The sequence below is a fragment of the Aspergillus novofumigatus genome (genome assembly GCF_002847465.1).
Source record: "Aspergillus novofumigatus IBT 16806 chromosome Unknown P174scaffold_3, whole genome shotgun sequence".
NCBI lineage: Eukaryota > Fungi > Ascomycota > Eurotiomycetes > Eurotiales > Aspergillaceae > Aspergillus > Aspergillus novofumigatus.
The window spans coordinates 3,366,601-3,390,722 of record NW_020194276.1 but is presented as its reverse complement, the minus strand read 5'-3'; the positions used below and the strand labels follow the sequence as shown (position 1 = coordinate 3,390,722).

The 24,122-nt window shown below is 46.8% G+C and overlaps 9 protein-coding genes across 9 annotated transcripts; 4 read left to right on the top strand and 5 right to left on the bottom strand.

Moving 5' to 3' along the window:
- Nucleotides 1-1,219: 1,219 nt before the first annotated feature.
- Nucleotides 1,220-2,357, top strand: P174DRAFT_450317 (MFS general substrate transporter; the record flags this gene model as incomplete). Its single annotated transcript, XM_024828924.1, has 3 exons — nucleotides 1,220-1,344; nucleotides 1,402-1,619; nucleotides 1,682-2,357. 3 exons carry the CDS (start codon nucleotides 1,220-1,222, stop codon nucleotides 2,215-2,217), a joined length of 879 nt encoding a protein of 292 aa, XP_024684575.1. The 3' UTR covers nucleotides 2,218-2,357.
- Nucleotides 2,358-3,187: 830 nt separating this feature from the next.
- P174DRAFT_405145 (zinc-binding alcohol dehydrogenase family protein) lies at nucleotides 3,188-4,695 on the bottom strand. The gene has a single exon (XM_024824059.1). The coding sequence runs from the start codon at nucleotides 4,463-4,465 to the stop codon at nucleotides 3,389-3,391; it is 1,077 nt and encodes a 358-aa protein (XP_024684574.1). The 5' UTR covers nucleotides 4,466-4,695; the 3' UTR covers nucleotides 3,188-3,388.
- Nucleotides 4,696-5,371: 676 nt separating this feature from the next.
- Nucleotides 5,372-6,624, bottom strand: P174DRAFT_440579 (SDR family oxidoreductase). Its single transcript, XM_024827084.1, has 3 exons — nucleotides 6,272-6,624; nucleotides 5,677-6,209; nucleotides 5,372-5,620 (listed from the first exon to the last, which is right to left on the bottom strand). The coding sequence occupies exons 1-3, from the start codon at nucleotides 6,528-6,530 to the stop codon at nucleotides 5,516-5,518; spliced, it is 897 nt and encodes a 298-aa protein (XP_024684573.1). The 5' UTR covers nucleotides 6,531-6,624; the 3' UTR covers nucleotides 5,372-5,515.
- A 291-nt stretch (nucleotides 6,625-6,915) lies between these two features.
- P174DRAFT_482946 (terpene synthase family protein) lies at nucleotides 6,916-8,680 on the bottom strand (the record flags this gene model as incomplete). Its single annotated transcript, XM_024830736.1, has 3 exons — nucleotides 6,916-7,768; nucleotides 7,834-8,043; nucleotides 8,184-8,680. 3 exons carry the CDS (start codon nucleotides 8,678-8,680, stop codon nucleotides 7,303-7,305), a joined length of 1,173 nt encoding a protein of 390 aa, XP_024684572.1. The 3' UTR covers nucleotides 6,916-7,302.
- A 2,314-nt stretch (nucleotides 8,681-10,994) lies between these two features.
- P174DRAFT_419869 (ankyrin) lies at nucleotides 10,995-13,863 on the top strand (the record flags this gene model as incomplete). Its single annotated transcript, XM_024824812.1, has 3 exons — nucleotides 10,995-11,761; nucleotides 11,807-12,358; nucleotides 12,447-13,863. The coding sequence occupies 3 exons, from the start codon at nucleotides 10,995-10,997 to the stop codon at nucleotides 13,861-13,863; spliced, it is 2,736 nt and encodes a 911-aa protein (XP_024684571.1).
- Nucleotides 13,864-14,348: 485 nt separating this feature from the next.
- On the bottom strand, nucleotides 14,349-14,955 carry P174DRAFT_367804 (GFA family protein; the record flags this gene model as incomplete). Its single annotated transcript, XM_024822197.1, has 2 exons — nucleotides 14,349-14,792; nucleotides 14,851-14,955. The coding sequence occupies 2 exons, from the start codon at nucleotides 14,953-14,955 to the stop codon at nucleotides 14,349-14,351; spliced, it is 549 nt and encodes a 182-aa protein (XP_024684570.1).
- Nucleotides 14,956-15,095: 140 nt separating this feature from the next.
- On the top strand, nucleotides 15,096-16,086 carry P174DRAFT_430281 (uncharacterized protein; the record flags this gene model as incomplete). Its single annotated transcript, XM_024825617.1, has 5 exons — nucleotides 15,096-15,178; nucleotides 15,334-15,405; nucleotides 15,469-15,717; nucleotides 15,815-15,903; nucleotides 15,968-16,086. The coding sequence occupies 5 exons, from the start codon at nucleotides 15,096-15,098 to the stop codon at nucleotides 16,084-16,086; spliced, it is 612 nt and encodes a 203-aa protein (XP_024684569.1).
- Nucleotides 16,087-16,443: 357 nt separating this feature from the next.
- Nucleotides 16,444-16,783, top strand: P174DRAFT_367100 (uncharacterized protein; the record flags this gene model as incomplete). Its single annotated transcript, XM_024822150.1, has 2 exons — nucleotides 16,444-16,559; nucleotides 16,591-16,783. The coding sequence occupies 2 exons, from the start codon at nucleotides 16,444-16,446 to the stop codon at nucleotides 16,781-16,783; spliced, it is 309 nt and encodes a 102-aa protein (XP_024684568.1).
- Nucleotides 16,784-17,149: 366 nt separating this feature from the next.
- P174DRAFT_419867 (uncharacterized protein) lies at nucleotides 17,150-17,915 on the bottom strand (the record flags this gene model as incomplete). The annotated part of the gene is made up of 2 exons (XM_024824811.1): nucleotides 17,150-17,448; nucleotides 17,510-17,915. The coding sequence occupies 2 exons, from the start codon at nucleotides 17,913-17,915 to the stop codon at nucleotides 17,150-17,152; spliced, it is 705 nt and encodes a 234-aa protein (XP_024684567.1).
- Nucleotides 17,916-24,122: the final 6,207 nt, after the last annotated feature.

Here is a 24,122-nt window from a genome sequence, read left to right as displayed (position 1 = left end):
TACATCATGGCTGTCAACATCAAGTATCTTGGAATGTTTTCCAAATACGTCATATGGATAATTATTGCCCTACCATTATAGATGGTGGTTGAGGATGATTCAGAAGATATGTTTGCAGAGTCGAAGAATCAACTTGTGCTCGTTCGCTAATGGCACGGTGCGGTGAATAAAAGAATTAAAAACCCTAAAATATTGTCTGCCAGACTGGGCCCGGGTCAGACTCAAGGAAGGAGTCGATAAAGTCATCTGTAGATCACTGGTTGACTCTGAACAAGATTGATATTTGAGACAGCGAGTCGAATCCAGGATGCAATTTCTAGCGCTTACTCTGCAGGCATCACATCATTCAAAACCCCAATCGAAGAGTATCCTTCCATTTCTGTATTCGTGATCTGCAAAGGAAGGTCCCTCATACATTGAGACGTTTACCAGGTGAGGAGTCAAGATGAAAATATAAAGGCATGATTTTTTAGCAGTAGAGAGTAGTGCAACTTCTCTGGTCCGGTCTTTTACCACTTCGAAATGATGTACTCGATAGTCTACCTCCTTCCATTCTCAGTTTGGCTGCCACGTAAATCTGCCATCCCGACTTTTGGGTGACGAAGTTCTTGAACTTTGATCTCCAAGAGCCAAGGTGACATCCATTTTAAGTATTTCCCGGGCCTGGACTTGGCCAGACGCTCATCCGACCCGAAACGGGTCCGGTTTTCACCGAATCCAAAGAAGTTTTCGGGTAGGGAAACCGAAACCAAGGCAGTTCCCTAGGCTAGGGACTGAATCCACACCACAGCGGGTTCGGTGTGGCCCGTGTTGGCTTTTTCCCCAGATTTCTGCGGTTGGCGTATACAACGGTCAGGGTGACCAATCAAGTTGGAGCACTGGGCACATGGAAACATGTTTGGCACCCCGTTCAGGAACACTCGTAGAATTTCACCATCTAAATCATCATATCCTAGGTAGATTAGTTGGCAGATCGAATGTTTCAGAGGGGAGATCACTGTCGATCATATCGGAGGAAGGGAAGATGGGACACCGTGCGGAATCATCCTAAGTAGGCAGGCAGTAAGGAGAATGTACCAACGGAAACCTCATGTGGAGAGGCTGTGTTCTCTCCCGGCTCTTGATTTTGATAAACAGGGAAGATTGGAAATTCTTTTATCCACCTCACCGTGCCATTAGCGAACGAGCTCTCGCATTTACGTCCAGTTATCCAATGCTAATGGTCCTGCGAGGCCAACAGGCTGCAGGCTCTGCAGCTACAATTAGCATCAGCACTAGTGTCATCGCTGACATCACATCCTCAAAGGAACGTGGTGTCTTCATGGGGGCGAACGCCTGTATGTTGTAGATGCAGCGGAAACCACATGGCCCTAAAAGTAGTTCATATTACTGACGCCACAGAATGACCGGCCAGGCGTTTGGTCCTGTCATCGGAGGTGCTCTGAACAACGTGTGGGGTTTCAGAAGCATTTTCTGGCTGCTATTTGCCTTGGGCGTGGTCATTCTCAGCGCCCTCCTTATCTTTCTGCCGCAGACTTATAACGGGCAACGGCAGCATCCCACTTTGGGGATTCAGCAAACCCTCTATCCATATGCTCAAACCACTAATGGCGTCGAAGGTAAGCCCGGTAACGAGTCGGTCATCGAGCCGCACGTCCACCGATAACCTTGAAGAAGAAAGCATCCAGTCCTTTAGCCTACATTGCATGGAGCATGGTGAAATCCTCGACTACAACGATGCTGTTGTACGGCTTCCCCTGTCTTACTGAGTGGCAGCTTGGCCTATGTTTCCTACCCAATGGCCTCGGCTGCATCTGCGGCTCGCTCAGCTCAGGTTGGCTCCTGGACCAAAGCTTCGGACGTGCCCAGGAGCGATACAGACTGGAGCACAACATGTCCTCCGACGAACTATTAGTCAGCAAGCGCGACCTTCCTCTCGTACGGGCCCGTCTCAAATACATGCCTCCTCTCAGCATCGCTCTCGTCATCTCGCTAGCGCTGTACGGGCCCAGCTTCGAGTTCAACGATCTGCGGCGGCAGTTCGGTCCGAACCTAGCGGCGCCGCTCATCCTCCAGTTCCTGATCGCATTCGCGGCAATGGCTCTCCTTAACACCAACCCGACGTTACTGATCGACTGCTTTCCTGAGCGCCTTGCCAGTGCTACAGCCCTCAACAACCTGTGCCGTTGTCTGCTGTCAGCGTCATCCAGCCACTAATTGATGCCGTAAGGGTGATGAAAGCTTTCTTCATCGTGACTGGCGTAGTGCTTCTTTTGCAACTGCTCATCTTGATTGAATAGAAAATGGGGGAGAGGTGGAGTCGAGAGCGAGAGGACAAGTTGGCTGCTGACATCTTTGCGTGTAAGTTTGTTTCGAAGTTAATGTGTAATGGACTCTACTGAGGAATAAATTTAACTGATAGAGCCCTAGACGCAAAGCAAATCCAGTGTAGAGACGGTCTCAAGGGCCAGTGGATTGGAGAGGGTGAGAACTGAATAATCTGTCTTGGGCCCGAGGATATGCCTGTGTTCACTAATCAGAAATTGAGCCGACCGAAACAAGGATACAGTAACGGAGCAATAAACCTCCCGATTGCATATACGATGAGTTTCGAGTGGATTGATTCCACTGGTCTAATAATAATAATGTGCGCAGAAGCAAGAGCAACGGACGTTTGGTGGTCGTCCGCCGTCGCCGCTCTGCTACTTCGGCATTCCTGATATGTGTAAGGAAGTCCGATGCTTAACTTGGTCGACTATGTAAAGTACTGTATGGTTGTAAAACGAACAGACAGACTTTGCTTAGAAGCTGACGTGATGGAACGCTCTCCACGTTGATCGAAGCGGCGACACATCGTTTGAAAGTAGTTGAGCATACATCCAGTCGAAAGGCGAATCTGCCAAGCCAGCATATGGCTTAAAATACAGGAGAGCGTGGGTTGCAGTAGATTTCGGCCTGTACCCATTATCATCGTTATCAGTCCTTGAATTTCTGTTCTCGTGGTAGGCTCGTGCCGCCATCTCTGATGCCCTTCTTAGATGTCAATATCCTCGCGGTATAGTTACTTAGAGCGAGCGAAGCGCCTCTATGATACTGGGCCTATTTCTCTTGCCATTGACAGACTAGGTGAAGGACTGAAAAAAGCAGCCACAAGATATAGGCAGAGTGCCCTCATCTAATAAGGTATAGAATATATTGCTAATAGAATTGACAATGTATTAGACGATCCATTGATCTTCATCATTTCATCATCTACAGGTCTGCCATTACATAAGTCCTAGCGAATCAAGTCATTTCATTTCCAACGAAAAAGCAGAGAAAAGGCTGCCAAACAGCGCCTGGTAGGTTGTCAATCACGAAGGCAAGAGATAAGGAAAGAGCAGCATCCTCATTCGAATTCCACGACAAGCTTGGTGCCCCGGCTTTCTCCCTTTCGGATCTTGTTCAAGCCCTCGAATATCTCCTTGAATCCTCCTTGTGTGGTTGTGATAGGTGGTGGTTTCACAACATCAAGGCACAGATTTGGTAGACCAGCATAAAACTGACGAAGAGCCTGGAGATCAGACGGGACGGCTGGAAACGTAGGACCTAGTGGCGCCACCATGCTGAACTGCCGACCGAAGACAGTGTAGACCATCAAATATTTATACTCGATGTCTGGTTTATTCGCCTTCCCTCGGTCAAGTAACGTTATCACTTTGCCCTTTTTCATCACACTGGCGCAAAATGCGGTGGAACCTCCCTCTGAGAAACAGTCCAAAGCTCCTGTAATATCTGGATAGGCTTTAACAATTTCTGCGGCTGCTGTTGGAGACCGGTAATCATAGACAGCATCTGCACCATATCGCTTCACAAGATCAAAAGAACGTGGCGATGCCGTTACAACGACCTTCAAACCTGCCCTCTTGGCTAGCTGGATCGTGAAGAGACCGACATTCGAACCGCCAGAATAAATGAGAATCGACGATTGCTCGGTGTGCAGGTCGCGCCCCTTCTCGATACCTGCCCAGGGAATGTCAAGGTATGCGAGTGCAAGCAGCGCCGTAGCTGCTGGAACTCCGTAGGTAGCTGCTTCGGCGTAGCTCATCGTGTCGGGTACTTTCCAGGCGAGATCTCCGTCGACTTTGAGGTACTCAGCGAATGAGCCAACATCAGGGTACAATCCGCCATGAACAAAGCCAGCTATTCTGTCCCCAACTTTCCAACGCTGTGCTGAATTCTTCCCAACCTTGGTCACCTGACCCGCATAGTCGCAGCCAGCAACCCTATTCCGTGGAGAAAAGTAATCGATGTCCTTGAAGTCTATTGGATTTAGCGCCACCGCACATACTTTGACCAGGACCTCGTTTTCTGTAATTTCTGGGATCGGGATATCTGCAACTTGTGCGCCATTCCCAACTGAACTATCAAGAGCAAAGTTGATTAACCGCTCGGGCAGGAACCGTTTTGTGACTATCGCTTTCATTATTGTTGGATAAGTATAGCAGTATGATTGTGTGTGTGGGTAAGACTGATTAGCTTCGCAGAGAGTGAAGAGTATTGGGGAGATTGGAAGTCTTCCAGAAGGGTAGATTCTACAGATTGATTGAATTTGTATACAGCAGACCAAGATTATGTTGATGGTGATATTGCTGATGGGGCAAGGTTAACCTCATTCCAACCCGGATGGATGTATAAGGCCGACGGGGTAAAAAGTGAACCGACTCAGTATACGGGCCAGATTGGGTTCGTAGGGACGACGAGAAAAGAGAACAGGCCCCTCGAAAGGCGGCGGAGAATGCGGGATGATCAGTAATCATGTTTGGGTCGAGAATACCTCAGCCTGACTTCAGGTCTACTACTACTATTTCCGACTGTATACTTGTCTCTTCTGGTGAATGTGTATATTTAGTAGTTTGGACGAAGAATTTGACCATATATCGAGTGTATTGTGGGTAGACTGGTCATGGGTTGGGTTTGGATGGATCCGCATGGGGTTCAACCCAACCCCATATGGGTTTTGGGTTAACCCATGCCACTAGTCATCCACCCTGAAATCCACATATTCTACACATGATCATAAAACTATACTACTTTTAGTAGGCGGAAAGATCTCATTGAGAGAATATTATGTATATTATGTATATTATGTATATTATGGATATTATGGATATTATGGATATTATGGATACAAACCACTAAATCCATAAACCTACTAAATTCTGCCAGTCACATGCACCTAAATGGGTATCTATACCCATGTGGGTTGGGTATCATCCTCCCATATACATGTGGATTGGGTGGGTTGGAAATGGATTTGCAGATTGGGTAAACCAGTCTAATTGTGGGCTATTTTAAGGTTATTTAGGATTATCAGAAATCCATTTACGGTGTAGGGCTCCAGGCACAGCGAAGCATGTGGCCTTCTGTACTGTACAAAACCAAATGACCGACTAGTCTTATTAAACATGAAACTAAAACGGGGAAAGACGGAGACACGCTGCTTTCACAACAAAAAGTAAGCATACATGGGTGGTTAGTTCGAAATGTTCACCTTTCGGCGATCCTGTTCCACCTTCTCTGCGGTGCGGATCTTGTTCGTTATAGCCCGCAGGTTAATGAAAGGAGGAACTAACAAGTCCTGCGTCAAGTCAGTAAAGTAGAACCTTTTGCTTTTGGATAATGGAGTGATCCTACCCAAATGGTTGACCAACCGAAAGTCGAAGCCAGCCAGATCAGAAAAGCCCCTCCTCCAACCCAGAGATTCTTTTTAGGGCTAGATCTTGTTGCGTTGTTGACAACAGCCTCAGCATACGAGTTGACATCCATGGCATTCTTCTCCGCCTCGGCTCCAGCTAATGCTGGCTCAATCACATCCTTAGCAGGATAGTACAGGGAACTTTCTGGTAGGACGGGGGTGTTTGGAAGATTATCGAAGAACTTCGTTCTGATTACACCGGTATTGACGAGGATCGCTCTAACTCCCCAAGGAGAGAGCTCAATGCGCATTTGGTCGGTGATGAGAGCAACCGCCGCTTTACTTGCATTGTAGTATCCTTGCCATGGGAGTGGCATTTTGCCAAGTACGGACCCGATGTTGATAATTGTCCCTTTCGATGCAATGAGAAGAGGTGCAAATGCTTGAGTTACCGTAACGACGCCGAAGACGTTCACATCAAACATCTTCTTCGCTACTGACACGTCCGAGTCCAACAAGGGAAGACTGTATCCTGTCGAATAGTCAGCTTGACAAGAGAAGAATAATTTAATGCCTCGACTACTTGAGACGTACCTAAACCCGAATTATTGACCAGGAAGTCCAAAGTTCCCCCAGTTGCCGCCTTGACAGTCCCCACCGCTTCTCTAATCGACTCTTCGTCGGCGACGTCCAGTCGGACGATGTCAAGACCCATGTCCTTAAGATGTTGGACCTTTGCAGCATTGCGAGCACTTGCAAAAACTCGCATGCCCTTTTTGTGGAATGTTTTAGCTAGAGCGTCACCTATTCCGCCTTCGCTGCAACCTGTGATGAAGACCGTCTTCTGAGACATAGTGCAGTTGATTTTGTAGATAGCCACTTGGAAGCCAGAAAAAATATTATCACTGTAGCCCAATAACTTTATAAAAATAACTGAGTGATTTATATACAACTACTTGAAGGGCCGCCGGTGGGGAACCTGCTACCTACATAGGGCCCCTCGCCACAGTCTTCGAGTTGTTTGGTAGATCATTTGTCATTACATCCTTATGTGATAAGCCTCTGAAATCCCTACACATCCTTTGGCCAACTGAAAATCAGGTCATTTGTCATCAGCCCGGACCCAAACAATAGATCTGCATGGTTTGCGGCTTCGGGATGATTACAAAACATTCCGTGTCAACCTAAGCCGGAATACCAAGTTCCGCTTGACACCATGATAAGAATAACCTCAGCAGCAGGTCATGAACAGTAGTGCCGAGCACTGTGAAAAGTCCAATAGGTAGCAAATATTTCTTTGTTATTTTCCTTTGTCTGCCCACCGGACTCGAATCTTACAGATTCCAGGAAAACATATGGCCCCTGTGCTGCAGGCAAGCAAATGACAGATTAGAATTGTTGGCCTGCGTAAGTGGAAGGGCTTTCCTCTGTCAAGCCAGTCCCAACAGTAGTATAATATTCCGACGTCCAGCGAACTTGCTACTGCTGTTCCTATAAGGTGCCATGTAATGTTTCATCTTTCACTGTGACTATAATAGACAACTTTGTGTCATTTGATATGTAATGATACAGGAGCGCTGCTGGTCACGCCACCCTTTCGCCTCGAAGATGTATCGCCTGCTGACCTAAAGTGCCAGAATGGAAGCTCCCTGACGTTGTGGACTGTCTGAAGGCTTGTAAGGAATAGCAGCCTTTCTACCATAGCGTTTTGAAGTGACTGAATACATCACATTACCAGCCGCGCATTCAATCACCGCTCGAGCATACCTGAACTGTGTCTTGTCCAATGATCTCAGGGTGCGTAATTTGCGTAGTTCTTCATGTAGTTGGAGTTCAATGTCCTGAATAAGACAATATGCAATGTCTTTTGCTGCTTTGGATTCGACTGACAGGAGGAGCTTCAGGTAATGTACTGTGTTGATAATAGTGGCATTTTTCGACTGTAAATCGTTCTCCTCTTTCTCAAACGAGTACAGGTCGTTAACGAGTATTATGTGGTCCCGGGCGAGATTGACGAGCTTGTCCAATGGTTCTGCCCCGGCAGAGGAGAGGTTGATGCTGTTGACGAATCTGACGCACGCGAAAACGAAACTAGTAACGCCAATTATTAGTGAGGTGTCTTCCTGAATACGTCTTCTCTGCAGGATAAACCTTACTCTGAAGCAATATCAATAGCACGGTAATCAAGAAAGTCTTTGAGCCCAGAAAATTCCTGTCTGGGCTGATCTCTGGTAGAGTGAATGTAAGATAGAAGACCTTTCATAACCTGCTGACCAAGAGCGTCGTCTTCACTAGTGAGTTCTTGAGCAAGACGGAATGAAAGGCGATGTGTCGCAGACACAGTATTCTGAGGCTCGAAGACGTCTCTGAGCCAGATTTGTGAGATCGAATCAACGAAGGTTAATCCCTAGATCAAGTTAGCTATCTGTATTGTCCCAGGCAAGATGTCCCTACAGCAGGATTAAATTCCACCACATCTGTAAGTCTTCTCAGTTAACGACGCAACAATGATATGACATCGATAAGACGGAATAGAGACTGACCATCATGTAGCCATGCAAGAAGATAAAATTTGGCGACCATGGATATTCTCGTGCCACTTGCTTCTGGATTCATATAGATAGCCGCATTTACTGCGTTTGAGATCGCAGACCGCGCTCTTTGGGATAAAGCGAGCTCGGTCGACTGGTCAGAAAGTCCATCTGGCAACTTCCCTCGTTCTGAAGGGTCTATTGCGTAAACCTCTTTCAGGAAAGATATGCAGGCGTTCTCAGCATCACGCCAGTGTTTGCATTGTCGGCTGGCTGGGAAGGAACTGGGCCACGGAAGACGGAGGGAACTGGGATCTATTTCAAGCGAGTGTTTGAAGTCAGAAGCGGTAAGACTGTCTGATCTCAGAATGTTGAAGTATTCTAGAGCCCTTGGGCCAAGAACAAGGCCGGGATTATAGGTACAAATGATGGGCTTGAGCAATGCAGTTTCTGTTTCTCTGTGCAATGCCATGGTGTCATAGAAAACTGGACTATGCGTAGAGCTGGCCCTGTGATATGTCTTATGTAAATAACCACTGAGAACGGTTTAGAGTAAGAGTTTCAATTACCGAAGCACAACTGAGGATAGCACTCATGGCTATAAGAAATACTGCTCCATGAGTCACCTGAGATCATATTCACGTAAAACCAAGATCATATTCACATATACCCAATGTTAGTAGCCCCAGGTGCAGAAGTCTTCGATGCAATGATCTATGATTTAGTCAACAGAGATAGCAGTTGGGCATATCCAGTGATGTATTCACTTATATCCCGCGGAGAATATATGCGGATTCATAGATGTAACTCTTCGCAAGTTGGAGCACACCCTGTTGATCTCCTACCTAACTCTTTTCAGCAGCAACCCAACCCAGCGCAAGAGGAAAGAAGCTAGACCAAGGAATAATATACTTTTGCTGATGGTTTCATCCTGAATTGTAACAGCACGTTGATTAATACTGAATCACAATAGCTATGCAGAGATGCCCACAGCATATCAATGCCATTGTGAAGTACAAGAAATGCAGAGATAGGTCACACGATTACAAACTTACATGTAGTTAAACTCATCTGATCACGCAGTGCACTTTCCATTTTGTAGTAAGACTGTATTTACTAGGTAGGTAGGCTACTACTATAAGAGGAGCCTATGAAGTTCAGTTAATAGTAGAAGCTCCATCATACTTCCAATGAGAACCATCTTATGTACTACAGAGACTCCTTTCACGCTTACTTTTGTTCTCCGTAGTTTCTGTCTGTATCTGAAACACAATAAATCTCTGTCGACACGGCCATCCACCTCTCTTGATCACCAGGTGTCTCCACCAGTACTCGCCAACGCAGCCAACTTTGGCTCACACGGTAACTTAATCTGTAAATCTTCCCCTACTATTGGCTGCAGATTGAACAGTTGCAGATACCAAGTCTGTCTTGCTTCCAGTCAGCCTAGATCTCGATCAGCGGTGAAAATGGTAATAAGGGGGTGCCGCAATCCGGAAATCTAACTAGTCCACGGTGTATAATCCTTTGAAGAATAGGTTTAAAGAAGGATAGGCGAGAAAAGCTTCCTGCATTGCGCAGACGTGTGCTTTCTTGTCATTGGCCAGAGCACTCCTTCTATTCACCACCCGTCCGTTTTTCTTTGTCGCGATTTCAGCTCTATACATAATATCCTAGAGGATATTCAACAAGCTCTATACCTCAGGCCCAGCAAAGTCTTGAGGGAGCCTTTAAATAGAAGGAATAATCAGCTTGCATTTAATGCTCCTTATCTAATTAACATCAACCTCTCACCCATGGAGGAGTCAGGACACACATGGACCTGTCATGGCTACGCCAACCACCATACCTGAAGTCCTGAGGATCTGAACGTTTGAATAAGAGACTTAAAGCCATGGGGCTGAGAGATGCCGCCATTAGGGAATATTACAAACAGCATGAACTATTGGTAACTTATGAAACGCATAGGCAGATTGGCGTAAGGTACATGACATAACTCTGACAAATGGCCTTAACCTTGAGTTAATTGAAGAGGATCAAGAGCATGTGCAGTTTTCCATTAAACAGGGGGTGATGCAGGGAACTGCGCGGCGATTTGTTCACGACATCTATGAATAGGCTAACCATGTGAGCAAAGATCCGTCGCCAGAGGGACAACATTTAGTAATATCCAGACAACATTGCCGCTTGCATACTGGTACTGTAGAATTTTAGATTCACATATCTTTTGAATACAGATTATTAACAATAGTACTACTATCCTTTTTTAGGTAATTAATCTCATTTATCCTGAATAATCGCACGGAGAGTTGATCATTCCACAAACCACTAGACTGGGTACGGATTCGTATCTCAGTCTAGTGGTAAAATCAATTCAGAGAGCGATATGCAGGCTACAACAAGTATATATATCCGAGACTTCCGAGTATGTACATCTGGTTTGTCGCAATGTCCTGGAGCTCATTTGAGGCGGAGTGCGATTCCATCTGTTTGGCCCTCTGTGGTGGCTTGGAGGATCGCGTGGACAATTGTTCCTTAGACCCCGGTGCCAAGATTTACTTTAGGAAAAATAAGGATAATCCCGGAACATCATATTCCTGTATCGATGCGAATACACTCTCTTGATTTGGCTATGGGCGAGGCTGTACTACATTGAGCACTGCCCTGGCTGTTGCATGGGCGTCCGATATATTCCATGACTTGCTTCTGCCTTCAGCCTCTTCCCTATCCATCAGATACCTGAAAAAGTCTGGCATCACCTTTTGCAAATTACCAACACATTGGCAATGGACCCTTTATCTCTATCTGTTAGCCTTGCTGGCATTCTGCCTCTAATTGCCACTGTGATCACCACTTCGAAAAGGTACATAGACACTGTAAGGTCAGCGAGGAAGTCAATCGCAACCTTGGTAGTCGAGCTCGAAGCGCTGCAATCCAATGTGACGAATCTGCAAGACCTCTTGAAAGGCGATGAATTAAAAGGTAGTGCTGTGCGATTTCACAAGACTTCTGTTCTCCTTGCCTGCTCCGCCGCGTGCGAGGCAAAGTTGCGATCACTCTGCAAGACGCTGGGCCAAGAATCAAACGGGAAAGGGATTCGTTTACTTTGGCCTTTTACCGAAAAAGAGCACCAGAAAACGATCCAGGAAGTACGCAATTTTACCAACTGGATGCAATTTGCCTTGTCGGTCAACGGCTGCCGGCTTTTATCGCGGACGTCTGATGACGTTTTGAAGTTGATAAGACAGCAGCTAGAACAGTTCAGGGCCATCCAGACACTTGAAGCAGACACGCTTCGAATCCTCGACTTTGTTCAAGACCAGAAGCGCGCAATCCAGGTGAATACCGAGCGGGAGAGTAGAAGGAGCATTCTGGACTGGGTATCGACTCTAAAGCACGACCAGAAACACCAGCTCATCCAAGCGTCGAGGGCACCAAATACTGGGACTTGGATCCTCCATGAAAACGAATTTATTCGGTGGCGAGGCGATAGCTCCCCGTCGAATGTTCTGGTGTGTCATGGTATCCCAGGTTCTGGCAAAACAAACCTTGCGTAAGGCGCCTGTCTCTGCTTTTGGCGCTCCAACTGATTTACCAGCTCCATCATTATCGATGAGCTTCTTAACTCAAGCTCCACCGAAGCTTCACCTGTCGCGTTCTTCTACTTTGACCATCAGGACCACTCTACTCAGGGCACGTCGGAAGTCTTATGTTGTATGCTTAGACAACTCCTCGAGAAGCTACCGGCAATTCCGAGTCCCGTGGCCGAGCTATTTCAGAAGAGCGGTCACAAGGGTCAAATGCCCCTCCACGAATGCGAACGACTACTCACCGATATTGCTTCCGGTCTGAGGTGTACATATCTAGTGCTTGATGGTCTCGATGAATCAGAAGATCGGAAATCCCTCCTCCAGAGCATTAAGAATATCATTCAGAGTCACCAAGTCCGTTTGCTCGTCACGAGCCGGCCCCATATCCCAGATCTCGTAGACCTGTTCCAGCAACATCCAAATATCAGGATCGAGGCCCACGAGGAAGATCTTAAGACGTACCTCTACCGAGAGCTGGACCAAGGAGGGATATATGACATCGCGGATCAAGACTTTGCAAACAGACTGGTCCAGAACCTGACGCAAGGGGCAGAGGGGATGTATGTCTTTTTCCTCCCAAGGCCGTTTGTCCACCGTCCACCTTCTTCAGGATTAAGATTACTGACAAATGTGCTCTTTGAATTTTAGGTTCCTTCTCCCAGTTCTACGGCTGCGGACTATCCTCAAGGAACCTACTCTCGGCGAAATGGAGGATAGAATAACAGACCTGTCCCACAGTCTCAGCGGCGCTTTTGCGGATACCATTTCCCGCATCCAACGGCTCCCCGAGAGCCGCAGCCGGCTCGGCATGGGTGCGCTCATGTGGCTTACCTACACACCTCGGGCATTGAGAGCAGCTGAACTTAGTGACGCCTTGGCTACCCAAAGGGCGCAGAATGTGGTTAACAGCAAATATCGCCCAACTACAAAGACCATCCTTGAATGCTGCCAAGGACTTGCAATCGTAGACGCGGAAGGCTATATACGTCTTGCACATTACACAATCCAGGAGTACGTTGGAGAACATTGGAAGGATTTCTTTCCACAAGCAGAAGCCCAAATTGCGGTGACTTGCCTTCGCTATCTTGTCTTTGAGAATTTTCAGAACGGGCCATGGTTGACCGAAGGGGATATCAAGTCTAACATGGAAACTTACCCCTTTCTCGCCTGGGCCGCCATGTACTGGGGACAATTCGCCCAACGGACCGAAACCGATGCGGAGGTATGGCGCACGCTCTTCGCTTTCTTCTCCTCCCCGGCCGCCATGGCCACGGCGAACCAGATCCGGCAGTACTTGATGGGCCGCAACAGCAACTATTGGAATGCGGATGAGTGCAGCAGCTTCTCAGCACTCCACCATGCTTCGCGCCACGGTCTCGAGCGGGCGATTATTCAGCTTCTCGACAGTGGCGCCTACGACGTCAACGAGCTGACGAGCATGGGCTCTACACCTGTGATCCACGCTGCCGCGGGTGGACACGTGCTCACAACCCGAAGCCTACTGGCCCGCGGCGCTGATCCATATCTACGTAATTGGTACGGCGATGCGCTGCACTGCGCCGTCGAGTCAGACAAAGCGGCCACCGTCCGCGAGTTGGTCTGCTGGGGAATGGACCCAAACGGCCGCAGCTATCTCGCCTGCGCGCTGGATGGTGACTCAGCCAGCGCCTTCGCAGCCCTCGTTGAGCTTGGTGCTGACATTGCGTCCCAAAGCGCGTTTAAGAGTCACGGGCATCTCTTTTTTACAGCGGCACTTTGGGGGTGTGACGAGATTATCGCACTGATGCTGAAGCAGGGCTGGGTCAATATTGGGTTAAGAAATGGCAAGGGGCTCACAGCATTGCACTGCGCAGCTGCGGCTGCGAATCTGACGTCAGTGAGAATACTTCTTGATGCTGGGGCGGATATCGGCGCAATGGATGACGGAGGGCGTACACCTCTGGAATTCGCGGAGGGCAACGAGACTATAACGCGACTGTTGCTAGACTCAGGGGCCACGTCTTCGCATCTAAGCCGATCTCGGCAGCCCTCGGCATCCTCAGACATAGGTGATATTGGGTTATAACGCGGAGTTGAAGTCTCTATGCTCTTTGTGTGTTGGGATTGGGTCCGTATTCCGAATCTGATTTGCCCCATGTATGCGCCCCGCTCGTAGTGGGCCGTAAGCCGGCGCATTCTCTGCGTATCATATCATGGATAAGCATATGCTTTCAAGGTTCAAGGTGGCATCCCAGGGTGTGTAGCTACCGTGTGTTGTGGGTTTGAGCCGGATTGTTTGGGACTGATGGGACCGGCATGGGTTACATGGTGGATGTTCATTATTGACCTCAATGCTTTGGATATATTATGTATGATATATGCGAGAAGCCGAGGCTGAACTAGACCATTGAGAAGGTGGTGATGAGCAGAGCCATTGCACAAATGTAAGCTTTGTTCGCAATATACTAGCTTGTTGTGTCATGGTACCCATACAACTGCCTTCTGATCCTTATCTTGGCCGACATTTCCATAGCATGGCGGTAAACATTCCACATTGCCATTTCAGTTGAATCAGTCAAATCCATCCCCTTGTGATGGGTGCGTAAGATACTTTTTCCCTCCACGAAGACTATCCGTCACTCCGGTAATCACATTTTCATAATAATACTGTCCGTCCGTTGGGCTACCCAGCGTCTTTCCAACGCCGCCTTTTCTCGTAGGCCCGACAGAATTGGCTGTGCTTTCTCCACTGTCCACTCTCTCGCCAACCAGCCATTTTTCGTCTATTGTTCCTAGAAACAAATCAATCTCCTCCGGACGTTCCTCGGTCCTCCACAACAGCGAACTTCCACACTTTGAGCAGAATCCTCTCAGGCAGTTCTCTGACGAACGGTATTCTGCATAGGTCGGAGATGTGGAGATTGCTGGACTGATCTGTTCTGGTGAGAGGGAAAGGAACTGAGGCAGTAGACTAGCAGTCCACTTGCGGCACATTGTGCATTGACAGGAACCCGACTGTTTGCAAGCAGGTTTTCAGTTAGCGGGGAACCAAGTTCTCAGGACGATGCAGTACCTTTGGCGGCCACTTATGTACTCCGTCGAAATGGACAGTGTACTGGATACTCGCACATAGGCAGCCACCGGTTATCTCAGAAGGATGTCCCGCGTCACTTGTCATCTTGGTAGAGCTGTCGTCAACCCAGTATGAGAGAGGGACTCGAGGATTGAACAGTAGGAGATGCCTTGGTCTTAAGTCCTGGGGTGTGTGTGTGGGGAGCTCGTATTAAAACAAGGCGGAGTTTGAAATGACGCAGAGAAATGACGCAGCTGTCTGCATCGGTCCAGGAGGCGTACAGCAATAGGTTGAGTATCCCGAACACGAGCTCCGAGGTGCATCACCAGTGAGGGCACCCACCTGGGGGTATCGACCGCCTTTATTTATACTCTGGCTGGTTATTATTTGGGTGGTGACTACCAGAGAACTCATATTTTCTTATCCTTTGATCTTGACGAGTTTAGTTCCAGAGATGTAACACAGTTTGTAATGTTACCGCAGCCAACACATTGGTCTACCAGACGATATCTTGAAATTTCAAGCCAAGGACATGAGTGTTCTTCAAACACAATTGTAGGTCCGAAATAGGCGAGCTATAGTCGAAGGGCCATGATAATACAGCTAACACAGTGTTAGGAGAAGTTACAGAGACCCTACAAAACGTCATGCTACGGCATGCAAATATCTTTTGATCCGGATTAACACCACTAAAGTCGATATCGATATGGAAGTCCCAGGCATCCTCCGAGGAACGGACTCTCTGCTAGAGCGATTCGCATGTTCATTAAGAGCTTCTACTGGCCCAGACAAGCCGTATTGGTTTTCCGTTGAAGATTTGGAGTCTCTCTACCAGCTACCGTTGGTTCATGCACGACAAAGGACAAGGTAGGAAGATCGAAAGCCCAAGCTGGATCGCTTTAGGGTCGCCATCCACAAGTAAGTTGCATTGTAGTGCCCTCTACTGTAAGGTGTGGTTCTCCAGTCGCATCCTCACAACATATCGTCATCGGTGCACCGGTCCAGACGCCAACACCAACGAAGACCAGTATGTTCTGCTATCGGGCGTCTCGCGTACGTAGAGGGAGCAGCTGTTTATTTTCGAATCAAGGCTATCCCTTTCGTACAACCATCACAGAGTCAGCAACCGTCCGTGTCACTGGTGTAGGAGGTCCAACAGCTGGCGCCTACGAAACGATCACTACCAGCCTCACTTATACCTCCCATGCCGAGAACGACCTCATCTACATCGTTTAAACAAATCGTCGGTGAAAAAGAAAGCGCTTTATAAAATCATCACACGGTCGGAGACCAAAAGGGCTGTGGCCTTAGTCAAGGCAGCCATCAAAAAGCAAAGCGCATACAGTAAACCTCTCTTTGACAATTCTCGCCACAATGTCATGAAAGCCAGGGACGGCTCCCTTCGGCGCCGCGGCAGCTGCGGCGTTGCTCGCTCGATTACTGGCCGCACAGGTCGTGACTAATTTGTCTACCAATCTGAATACCACTTCGTCTTCGGCTTCACAAGGGTAGACAAGCAGGGATAGTGCGTGGTGGATGGATTCCCTCAATCACAACGGTATGATGGCGTTCAATGCGGACAGTTCAACACTGATGAGCTCGTCGATCGTGGCAATGTACAATACCCAGCTCGTTGGCGATTCAACCGATCCGCCCACCATTCGAGCTGCCAGAAGCTTTGTTAGCCTGGGTGTTATCTCGTCTGATGTGTACATCGACGGTGACAACGGTGCCGAATAGTATACCAACCAGAATAAACTTCTTCCGCCAGGTGCACAACTTCATCTTCGATATCCGTCAGGTGAAGGTCGAGCACCCGGCTGGTTTACACGGGCAAGTGGCTCAAGTGAGCCGAATATCTTCGACGAGATCAAGATGGGCTCGAATCAAGTGGCTTCAGAGGGGTTGTGGAAACCTGCTGCTTGAAAGCTGAGATTACTGGGGACCGTGGTTGCCGTTGTTGGCGTATACCCACCGCTCAATGACACGCTACGTACTGGCCGCAGTAGTATCTCTATCTTCTCTATCTTTTCAAGACAGGTAGCCGGGGACGTCGCCACTAGATTCGCCTATAGCGCTTCTGCAAAAATTGATTGCATAGATATAGTTGCCACATGCTCAGGAGTGAAATGTGGAAAGGAATAAATAGGTCCAAGGAATGACAAAGATTGATAAAGAATGATAAAGAACAGCAAAGAATGAATGTGATTAAACAACAAAAAACATGAGGTTTGGAATGGATCATCTCCTTCGAGCTGTGCACTCGCATCAGATGATCAGCTGCTCACTACCCTAATCCCTAGGCATACGGCTTGCGCTTCTCAGGAAAGCTGAACTCGGGTTCAGAGTAACTCCCGTCTTCCTTATGAGTGATGGTCGCGACGGTCTGGCCTGGTTTGGCCGTGGTGAAATCAACTGTCGAAATGGCGCCAATCTGAGTAACATCTACTGTTTCGCCAGCTTTATAATCCCCTGTGCTGACATAATAGGTGACTTTGGGAGTGAGTATGTATTTTTCGGAGGGAGAGGCTCGCCAAACGGCGACTGGGACAACTTCCCCCTTTTGGTTGAGCTTGCCGAATCCGCAATAAACCGTGGCTGCATATGGACAGACAGTCAGATACTTGCAGTTGTGGGGGAGGAGGGGGTCAAGACTCACGGTATCTGTCCGGGTCGAAAGCCTTGACTTGGATACCGAACGAGTTATCCTTGTCGGTTTCCCCATATGGCGCAATGAATTGAGGTCCTTCGTTCACGATGTTCATCAAGGGAACCGTACCCTTCTTCGCGTTAGTGGTAAGCTCCACCGGCGCGAAATCGCTTGTCGCGACAACAACACCATAGTCGACCGGGTCTGGTGTCGTCCCACAAATGGCAAAGTTTGCCACCTTGACATGGAAGTCAGCTCTGCCGTTGGGAGATGGAACTCCGGGAGATCTGATCCAGACGTTGGTGTATATCTGTCCAACGGAGCTAGACTCTCCGGGCTCTTGGTTGAAGAAAAGGTAGTTTTTGGTCTTCCCCGTCTTGTTCTTGACGGTGATGGAGTATTCAGCAGTAGTCATTGTGAAAAGGAAATGTTGATACCAACAACTCTTATGGTCGATCTGCGAAGAGAGGAAGTATGATTGACTTGTGAAGAGAATAGTTCTGGCTGGGCAGGTCAATGGAGAGTGCAGCGATGGTTGGAACGCCTTCTTCAGTCGGGAAACTCAAGGTCGTATTTATATCTGTTGGCAAGAGCTGCTGAAAGAAATTTCTTAACATGCGTGATTCTGAACCCATGAGAGAAGATGTGCGCCAGATCCTGCTATGGACATGTCACCCATCACCTATTCCAATGATAAACCTGCTGCACTCATCAGGCAGATGATGAATGCATAAACAACTCACAGTATCACATCTCCACATATTATAGTTCCTTGGGATAGCGACACCCAATACCGCTTCTTTGACACCAGGATTCATCACACGGCGCTATACTCGCATCACCAGAAGCTGAAAGCACTATAGTAGGCAACTAGGTATGTTTTTAAGCAGGCCTTTGTTTTCCTCTACCTGCCCTCTCCATGCAGCGTGCGTAAGAGGACTAATCACTAAGTGGCTTCTCCAGGTTGCATAAGCGCGCCTGAATAGTAGGCATTATTCTGCTCGTCGGAATTGAAATATCATGCATGCATCTTGACGCCGGAAGACCGAGTACCAGAGGCTCGATTAGCTCTACCAAGTCAAGAGTTCACATGTGCAGCCTGAATATGCAACTGGTTGTCACACCGTATGTAAGTTCCATTGTTGCGGCAGTCCCTGCTCAGCTATTTCAGAGAATTTTTATAAATTACGGCTATTTTGCTGCTATTATGCTCTGCTCACTTCAGCAGCACTTCCAGGCCGTGAGGCGACATCCTTTCGAATATTCGTGAATGATTTCGATGCTCGACCGTGCATCCTGCACAACCTGTGTCTCCTTCAGGATGGCTTCGATCCCTGACCTAACAACCTTGATATTGGGAGAGCTGGTCTCCAGCTTCAAATTCGGCAGAATTTCGAACGCAGGATTTCGAACTCCGGAATCCGGAGTCTCTTCCGATGGTTCGAGTATAGAGAACTCGGTGTGACTTGTACAGCGAGCAGTTCTCTTCCTGCATGTTTAAATATCAGGTACATGCGCGATTGTGGGGTTGGCTTTGTTAGGGACTAATTTCTATAGCGTATCGCCAATGCACTCATACAGCATACTCCGTTAGAAAATATCACAGTGAATGGGAGATTACATGATTCTGGCCCTCATGGTTCTATATTTATGAGATGATCGGGACAATCAAGTAAGCCCCTAGCAGCGGCATAAAATGGACTAACAAGCTTCAAAAACGCCTTCTGTGTAACAGGCAACCAAGTACGTAAGACCATCTATTTGGAGATATGGCTCAGGTCAGCATGTATACCCATATGCATCATGTATGCCTCGGATAGAGACTTGGCGCAGGAAAGGCAGGCAAGAACTCTTCAGCTTTTTCCAGGTGAAGATAAGAGCCAAGGGCGTTTGTGCAACTCCACGCAAAAGTACCGCCAGTTGCGCAAAGTGATGTGGAGACCTGAGCAATGTGGCTGGCTGGAAAGTTGTGACGAAAACCTGCAGACTTTCTGATGCACTGTAGTTTTGTACCTGCCGTCCAACTAGTTGCCTGCGTACGACAGTTGCCTACAGTAATACGGAGTACTCAGTAGTCCAAGTTCAGCTAAGCCATGTCGACCGTAAAATCGCAATTGATATCCCAAATGAGGGCCAGACCTTAACTTAATCTCTAGGCAAGGGATCAGAATTAACCGGAAGGCGCAGTATGTTTGTGGACTTGGCAAGCGCATGTACGGGAGTAACTTGGTTACAGTCACATTACGAAGATAGGAGCGGTGCGAAGGGGAAAGAGGCATGAGTTACTTCTCTGCACAGTAGGGTGAATTGCTGTGTTCATATGTTGCTTCTGTCCGGATTACAGTCTTCTCCTGATACTGGGGGAGGGTCCAGGGCTGTGGATATGGTTTGGTGTTACTTTGTGGAAAAGACTCATTCATGTAATTCTGCAAAGACGTCAGCCGGCATGAAAAAGCTGATCTTCTATATCTCCACAGTGCCGATCAACAGTTCATTTCTCAATCGTTAGCTGGGCAGGCTGGTGCAATCAGCCACCTGTCTGCATTGAGAACATGGTGCAATCATTCTGTACCTGTGTTTTCTAATCTGAAAGAGGATGGCAGGTAATCTATCAAAATAATTTTCCATTTTTTATAACATCTAAAAGGGTAAGCATAACTCCCATGAATGTATACATTGGTCATGGAATTCATCAAAAATTCAACAAACTCATATAGCCAACGCCAAGACTCCCCACAGTGTTTCAGAGACTAAAAACGCGGGCCGCTTCGGGGCAGCCGAAAGTTTATTACAGTTATGCAGGTATCACAATAATATACCACTAGGCCAAAAGGGGTGTCCAGAACTATATCCCAGTCAGGATAGGGTCTCATTGTGTAATCATAGTGGTATTCTATTTTCTAACAGCAGGCTTAGACCGCCAGGTTTCATGGTCGTCACCCCCTGCTGTCCCAGGTTCCGGCAGCCACGTGCGAGTCCTGAAATCCTGACATGACCGATCAGGAAATACCCTCCTGGTCATAACGTGACCATCAAGCGAGCCGATCAGCCCACCCGCAGGTTCTTGACCGTGGCTCAAATACGAAGCTATATTCAACGCCTGAATAACTTGTATACAAATCGTCTATTTGTTAAGCTATGCGTGATATGGCTCCTGATCATGTACCGGCTGTTGCTCCTGGTTCTCCATTTGGACCACTTTAGAGTCTCTTCTTTGAGTCTTAGGACGAATGCTACGAAACGTCTGTTACCAGAGCCTGTACAACGACTTCTTAGGGAACTGTAAAGATGGACAGCATATGGCCGTTTTATTGTCTGCAGTCTGCCGTAGCCCTTAACACCAGCCCATAAGGAGTAATGAGTATATGATGGATTTCTCCTGCGGCTGTAGAGGAAGTAGATCTGGGCTAAGTTGATAATTTGATTTGGGTCTAAATTATAATTCACACTTTTGGCTGCTAGTAAGAGCAGCGTATGCTCCGACACAAAAGGAAAACCTTGCTTAAAGGGTGCTCCCAGGAGGCCCAAGGAGCCTGCTATAGCTGCAGTAGGAATTGCGTTTTCTGCATCGCGTCCATGGGGAGATCCACGATAGTTCTTAACCCCATTGGTACTACTCCAGGAGGAACTTGAATCTTAGCTTACCACCATATATGGCACATATTCAAGGATGGGTTCCTCTACATGCTCCTTAAGTCGGGACCTAGGGTTCAACCACAGTCTCCACTGTATCAACCAGACGTCGGACTATCTGATCTTCAGTGCGTGAATATAATAACAGGCTGGTGTTCTGATGTATCCTCTGTATTTAGTATAAGTAAAAATTTTTATAACAGTCAAGGCTTTATACTAACTCTTGATAAAAAGCTGCTTTTGTGACAATCCGTCACCATGTTCCCCGTGGACCTCCTTACACGGAGCTTTCTGCCCATCTTGACTGCTTACCTCTCCAGGGCTGTTTGGATTGTTTGCACTGTTCCACCCTCTGTTTATATATCTCCCCACTATGTACATACTTCTTCCCCTCTTCTCTATGCTTAGTTTTCTATTGAAATACTACCATACCATTGGAATATAAGCAGTGCCATTATATAAAACTAAGCATCACTTCCTACATTATCTCTTTCATTAGAAGGTTTAAGATCCAGTAATAAACACATTCTTTTTTATATTAAGTACTAATCTTACCTCCTCTTGCAAAGAACCCTTCGCGTGCTAATGACGCCAACAGTTAGAGATGATGATACAATCTATTGACTGAGATCACAAAAGAATAAATGATGGCCAGACCTGTGGCTTCTGCTAAGGAGCCTGAGAACCAGCAAGGAGCTGGGAATAGAACCCATGACCCTCCACTCAGTGTACTAGACCAGGCTCAGGTTTTGCTAGAAGGCTGACTGCCCTACTCAACTAGATAGAGAATGGCGGCCTTAATAAAGACACCTATGAGCCAGCTGACAGCATCTCCTATAAAGAATTCACTGCCCACTGGGGAACAGACCCTGAGTGCTACTAGGAAGCTATCTCCTAGATCTACATTACTTTAGACACAAAGGCAAACCAGAACTATACAGAGGCAGCTCTCCTGAATAAGCAACTCATTAAGAGCCAGAGTAAGACTAATAATCTCAAGCACCAGAATAAATAGATCTGTTAGGAACATGAACAGACCCAGGCCTAGCTCATTACTGCTAACCTTAAACATGATGAGGCCTAAGAGAAGCTCAAAGAGGCAATCTATGAATAAAATAACTTTGCCCTGTAGGTAGCCTGCAGATCTGGCATTGGAAATACTAGTTCCTAGGCTTCAGCTGCTAGTAGTAAGTCAGCAAAGATTCCAGACCCCCCTCTCCTTAGCGATGGAAAGGACCCTCATTTTAAAGATTAGTTACTAGCTATTAAGCAGAAGCTTATTACTAATGCTGACTACTTCCCTAACCCTATAATAAGAATCACCTATGTGACCAGTTGCACTAAGGGCAACGCCTAGAAGCACATTACCCCTTATCTGCAAGAAGATGCTATTAACCTATACCAGGACTCCACCAATCTCCTTAAGCACCTGGAAAATATATTTATAGACCCTAATTATAAGCAAGTCACTAAGCAGAAATATAACACCCTCTATATAAAGCTATTAGTTAAATGGAATGACTTCATTTCTAAGTTCCTATATCTTATAGTGGAAGTAAGCATCCCTAAGGAGACCTAGAAAGATAATCTATATAATAAACTATCTCTCCACATGTAAGAGCTCACTATGCCTATATATAATAATGATAATAAGACCTTCTAGGAGTTCATGGACTACTGTAGCTGTATAGCAACAAATATTAAGAATATAGAGAGAATTAAGGCTTATTTGAACAGTAGCACTAATACTTGAACTAGAGGGACTAGAGTAATATCTTATACTACTACCCTAGCTATAGCCACTCCCTCTGTAGATAATGCTACTACTTGTGGCTGTACTGCTACAGCTTCCCTAGCTCCTAGCAACCTTAACAATAAGACTAGGAAGTATTTTATAAGTGAGGGCAAATACTTTACATGCTTCTAGGTTAGGTATACTAGCTATAGCTGCCCCATGAAGCAGGCTATGCAGCTTAAAGTATTAGAATAGCCTGTTAAGCCCACTCCTAAACCAGAAAATGAGGATGCCTAGGAGAAGTCTCCTTCTTAGGTGCAAAATTAGTCAACTTGTGTAACTTAGACTTACAGAATCTATTAGGTGATGAAGAAGATAGTTTCTAATTAAAATCTCTTATCCTTATTAATGGATTCTTAGTATCTATAAGCTCCCTAGTTAATACTAGAGCAAATATGTACACATGCATAACCACTTCCTTAGCTATCTAGATATCTTAATATTTTAGAATACCTACTGTGCCCCTAGAAAGGGAGTATATAGTTATAGGGTTTAATGGAAGGCAGTCTATTCCCCTCACCTATGTTATTATATTAACTATGGCCATGGACAATTACATCATAAGATAGATGCTATTTCTTATACTAGACCTAGGACGCCATGATGTCATACTAGGAAGGATGTGGCTTGTGGAACACTATATACTAGTGGATTGCGCAGGGAAATAGTTGATCTGGTCTTTGCCACCCACCTACTAAGATAAGATAGCTATATAGATGAACCAGGAGGTCCCTCGCGACTTCCTAATTAGGCAACCCATTAACCAAGATCACTAATGTGATGTGGTGCGCCGTGCTAGGTAATGGGCAGGGTATAAAAGGGATATCTTCCCTCCCTTAGCTCTATCTTCTCTTCTCTCCCTAACCACCCCTAGCCCTGTGGTTCTTCCCAGGGCAGTAACCAAGCCTTTGAATATGCATAGCTTAATAGGAGAACCATAGGGCTATAGCATAAGGTTATGGCGCCCCTTTTCTAGAATAATCTAAGGGTCCCTAGATACCTCTGAATACTCATATATTTAGTCCCCAGTGCTTCCTTCCATGGCTCCTAAGGAGGCGCCTAAGCCCTATTCCCCTAAGGAGCCTGACCTAGTAACACTAATAACCACTACTTCACCTTTCTATGAGACTAGATGATACTAACCTGTAAGAATAGAGGAAATTAATTAGCAGCATTATGCCCTTAAGATGGAAT

Coding starts and splice junctions, on each gene's coding strand:
- P174DRAFT_405145 (XM_024824059.1), bottom strand. CDS start 4,465: ATGAAAGCGATAGTCACAAAACGGTTCCTGCCCGAGCGGTTAATCAAC.
- P174DRAFT_440579 (XM_024827084.1), bottom strand. CDS start 6,530: ATGTCTCAGAAGACGGTCTTCATCACAGGTTGCAGCGAAGGCGGAATA. Junction 6,210..6,271: donor GGTCAATAATTCGGGTTTAG/GTACGTCTCAAG, acceptor ACTATTCGACAG/GATACAGTCTTCCCTTGTTG. Junction 5,621..5,676: donor TCGGTTGGTCAACCATTTGG/GTAGGATCACTC, acceptor GACTTGACGCAG/GACTTGTTAGTTCCTCCTTT.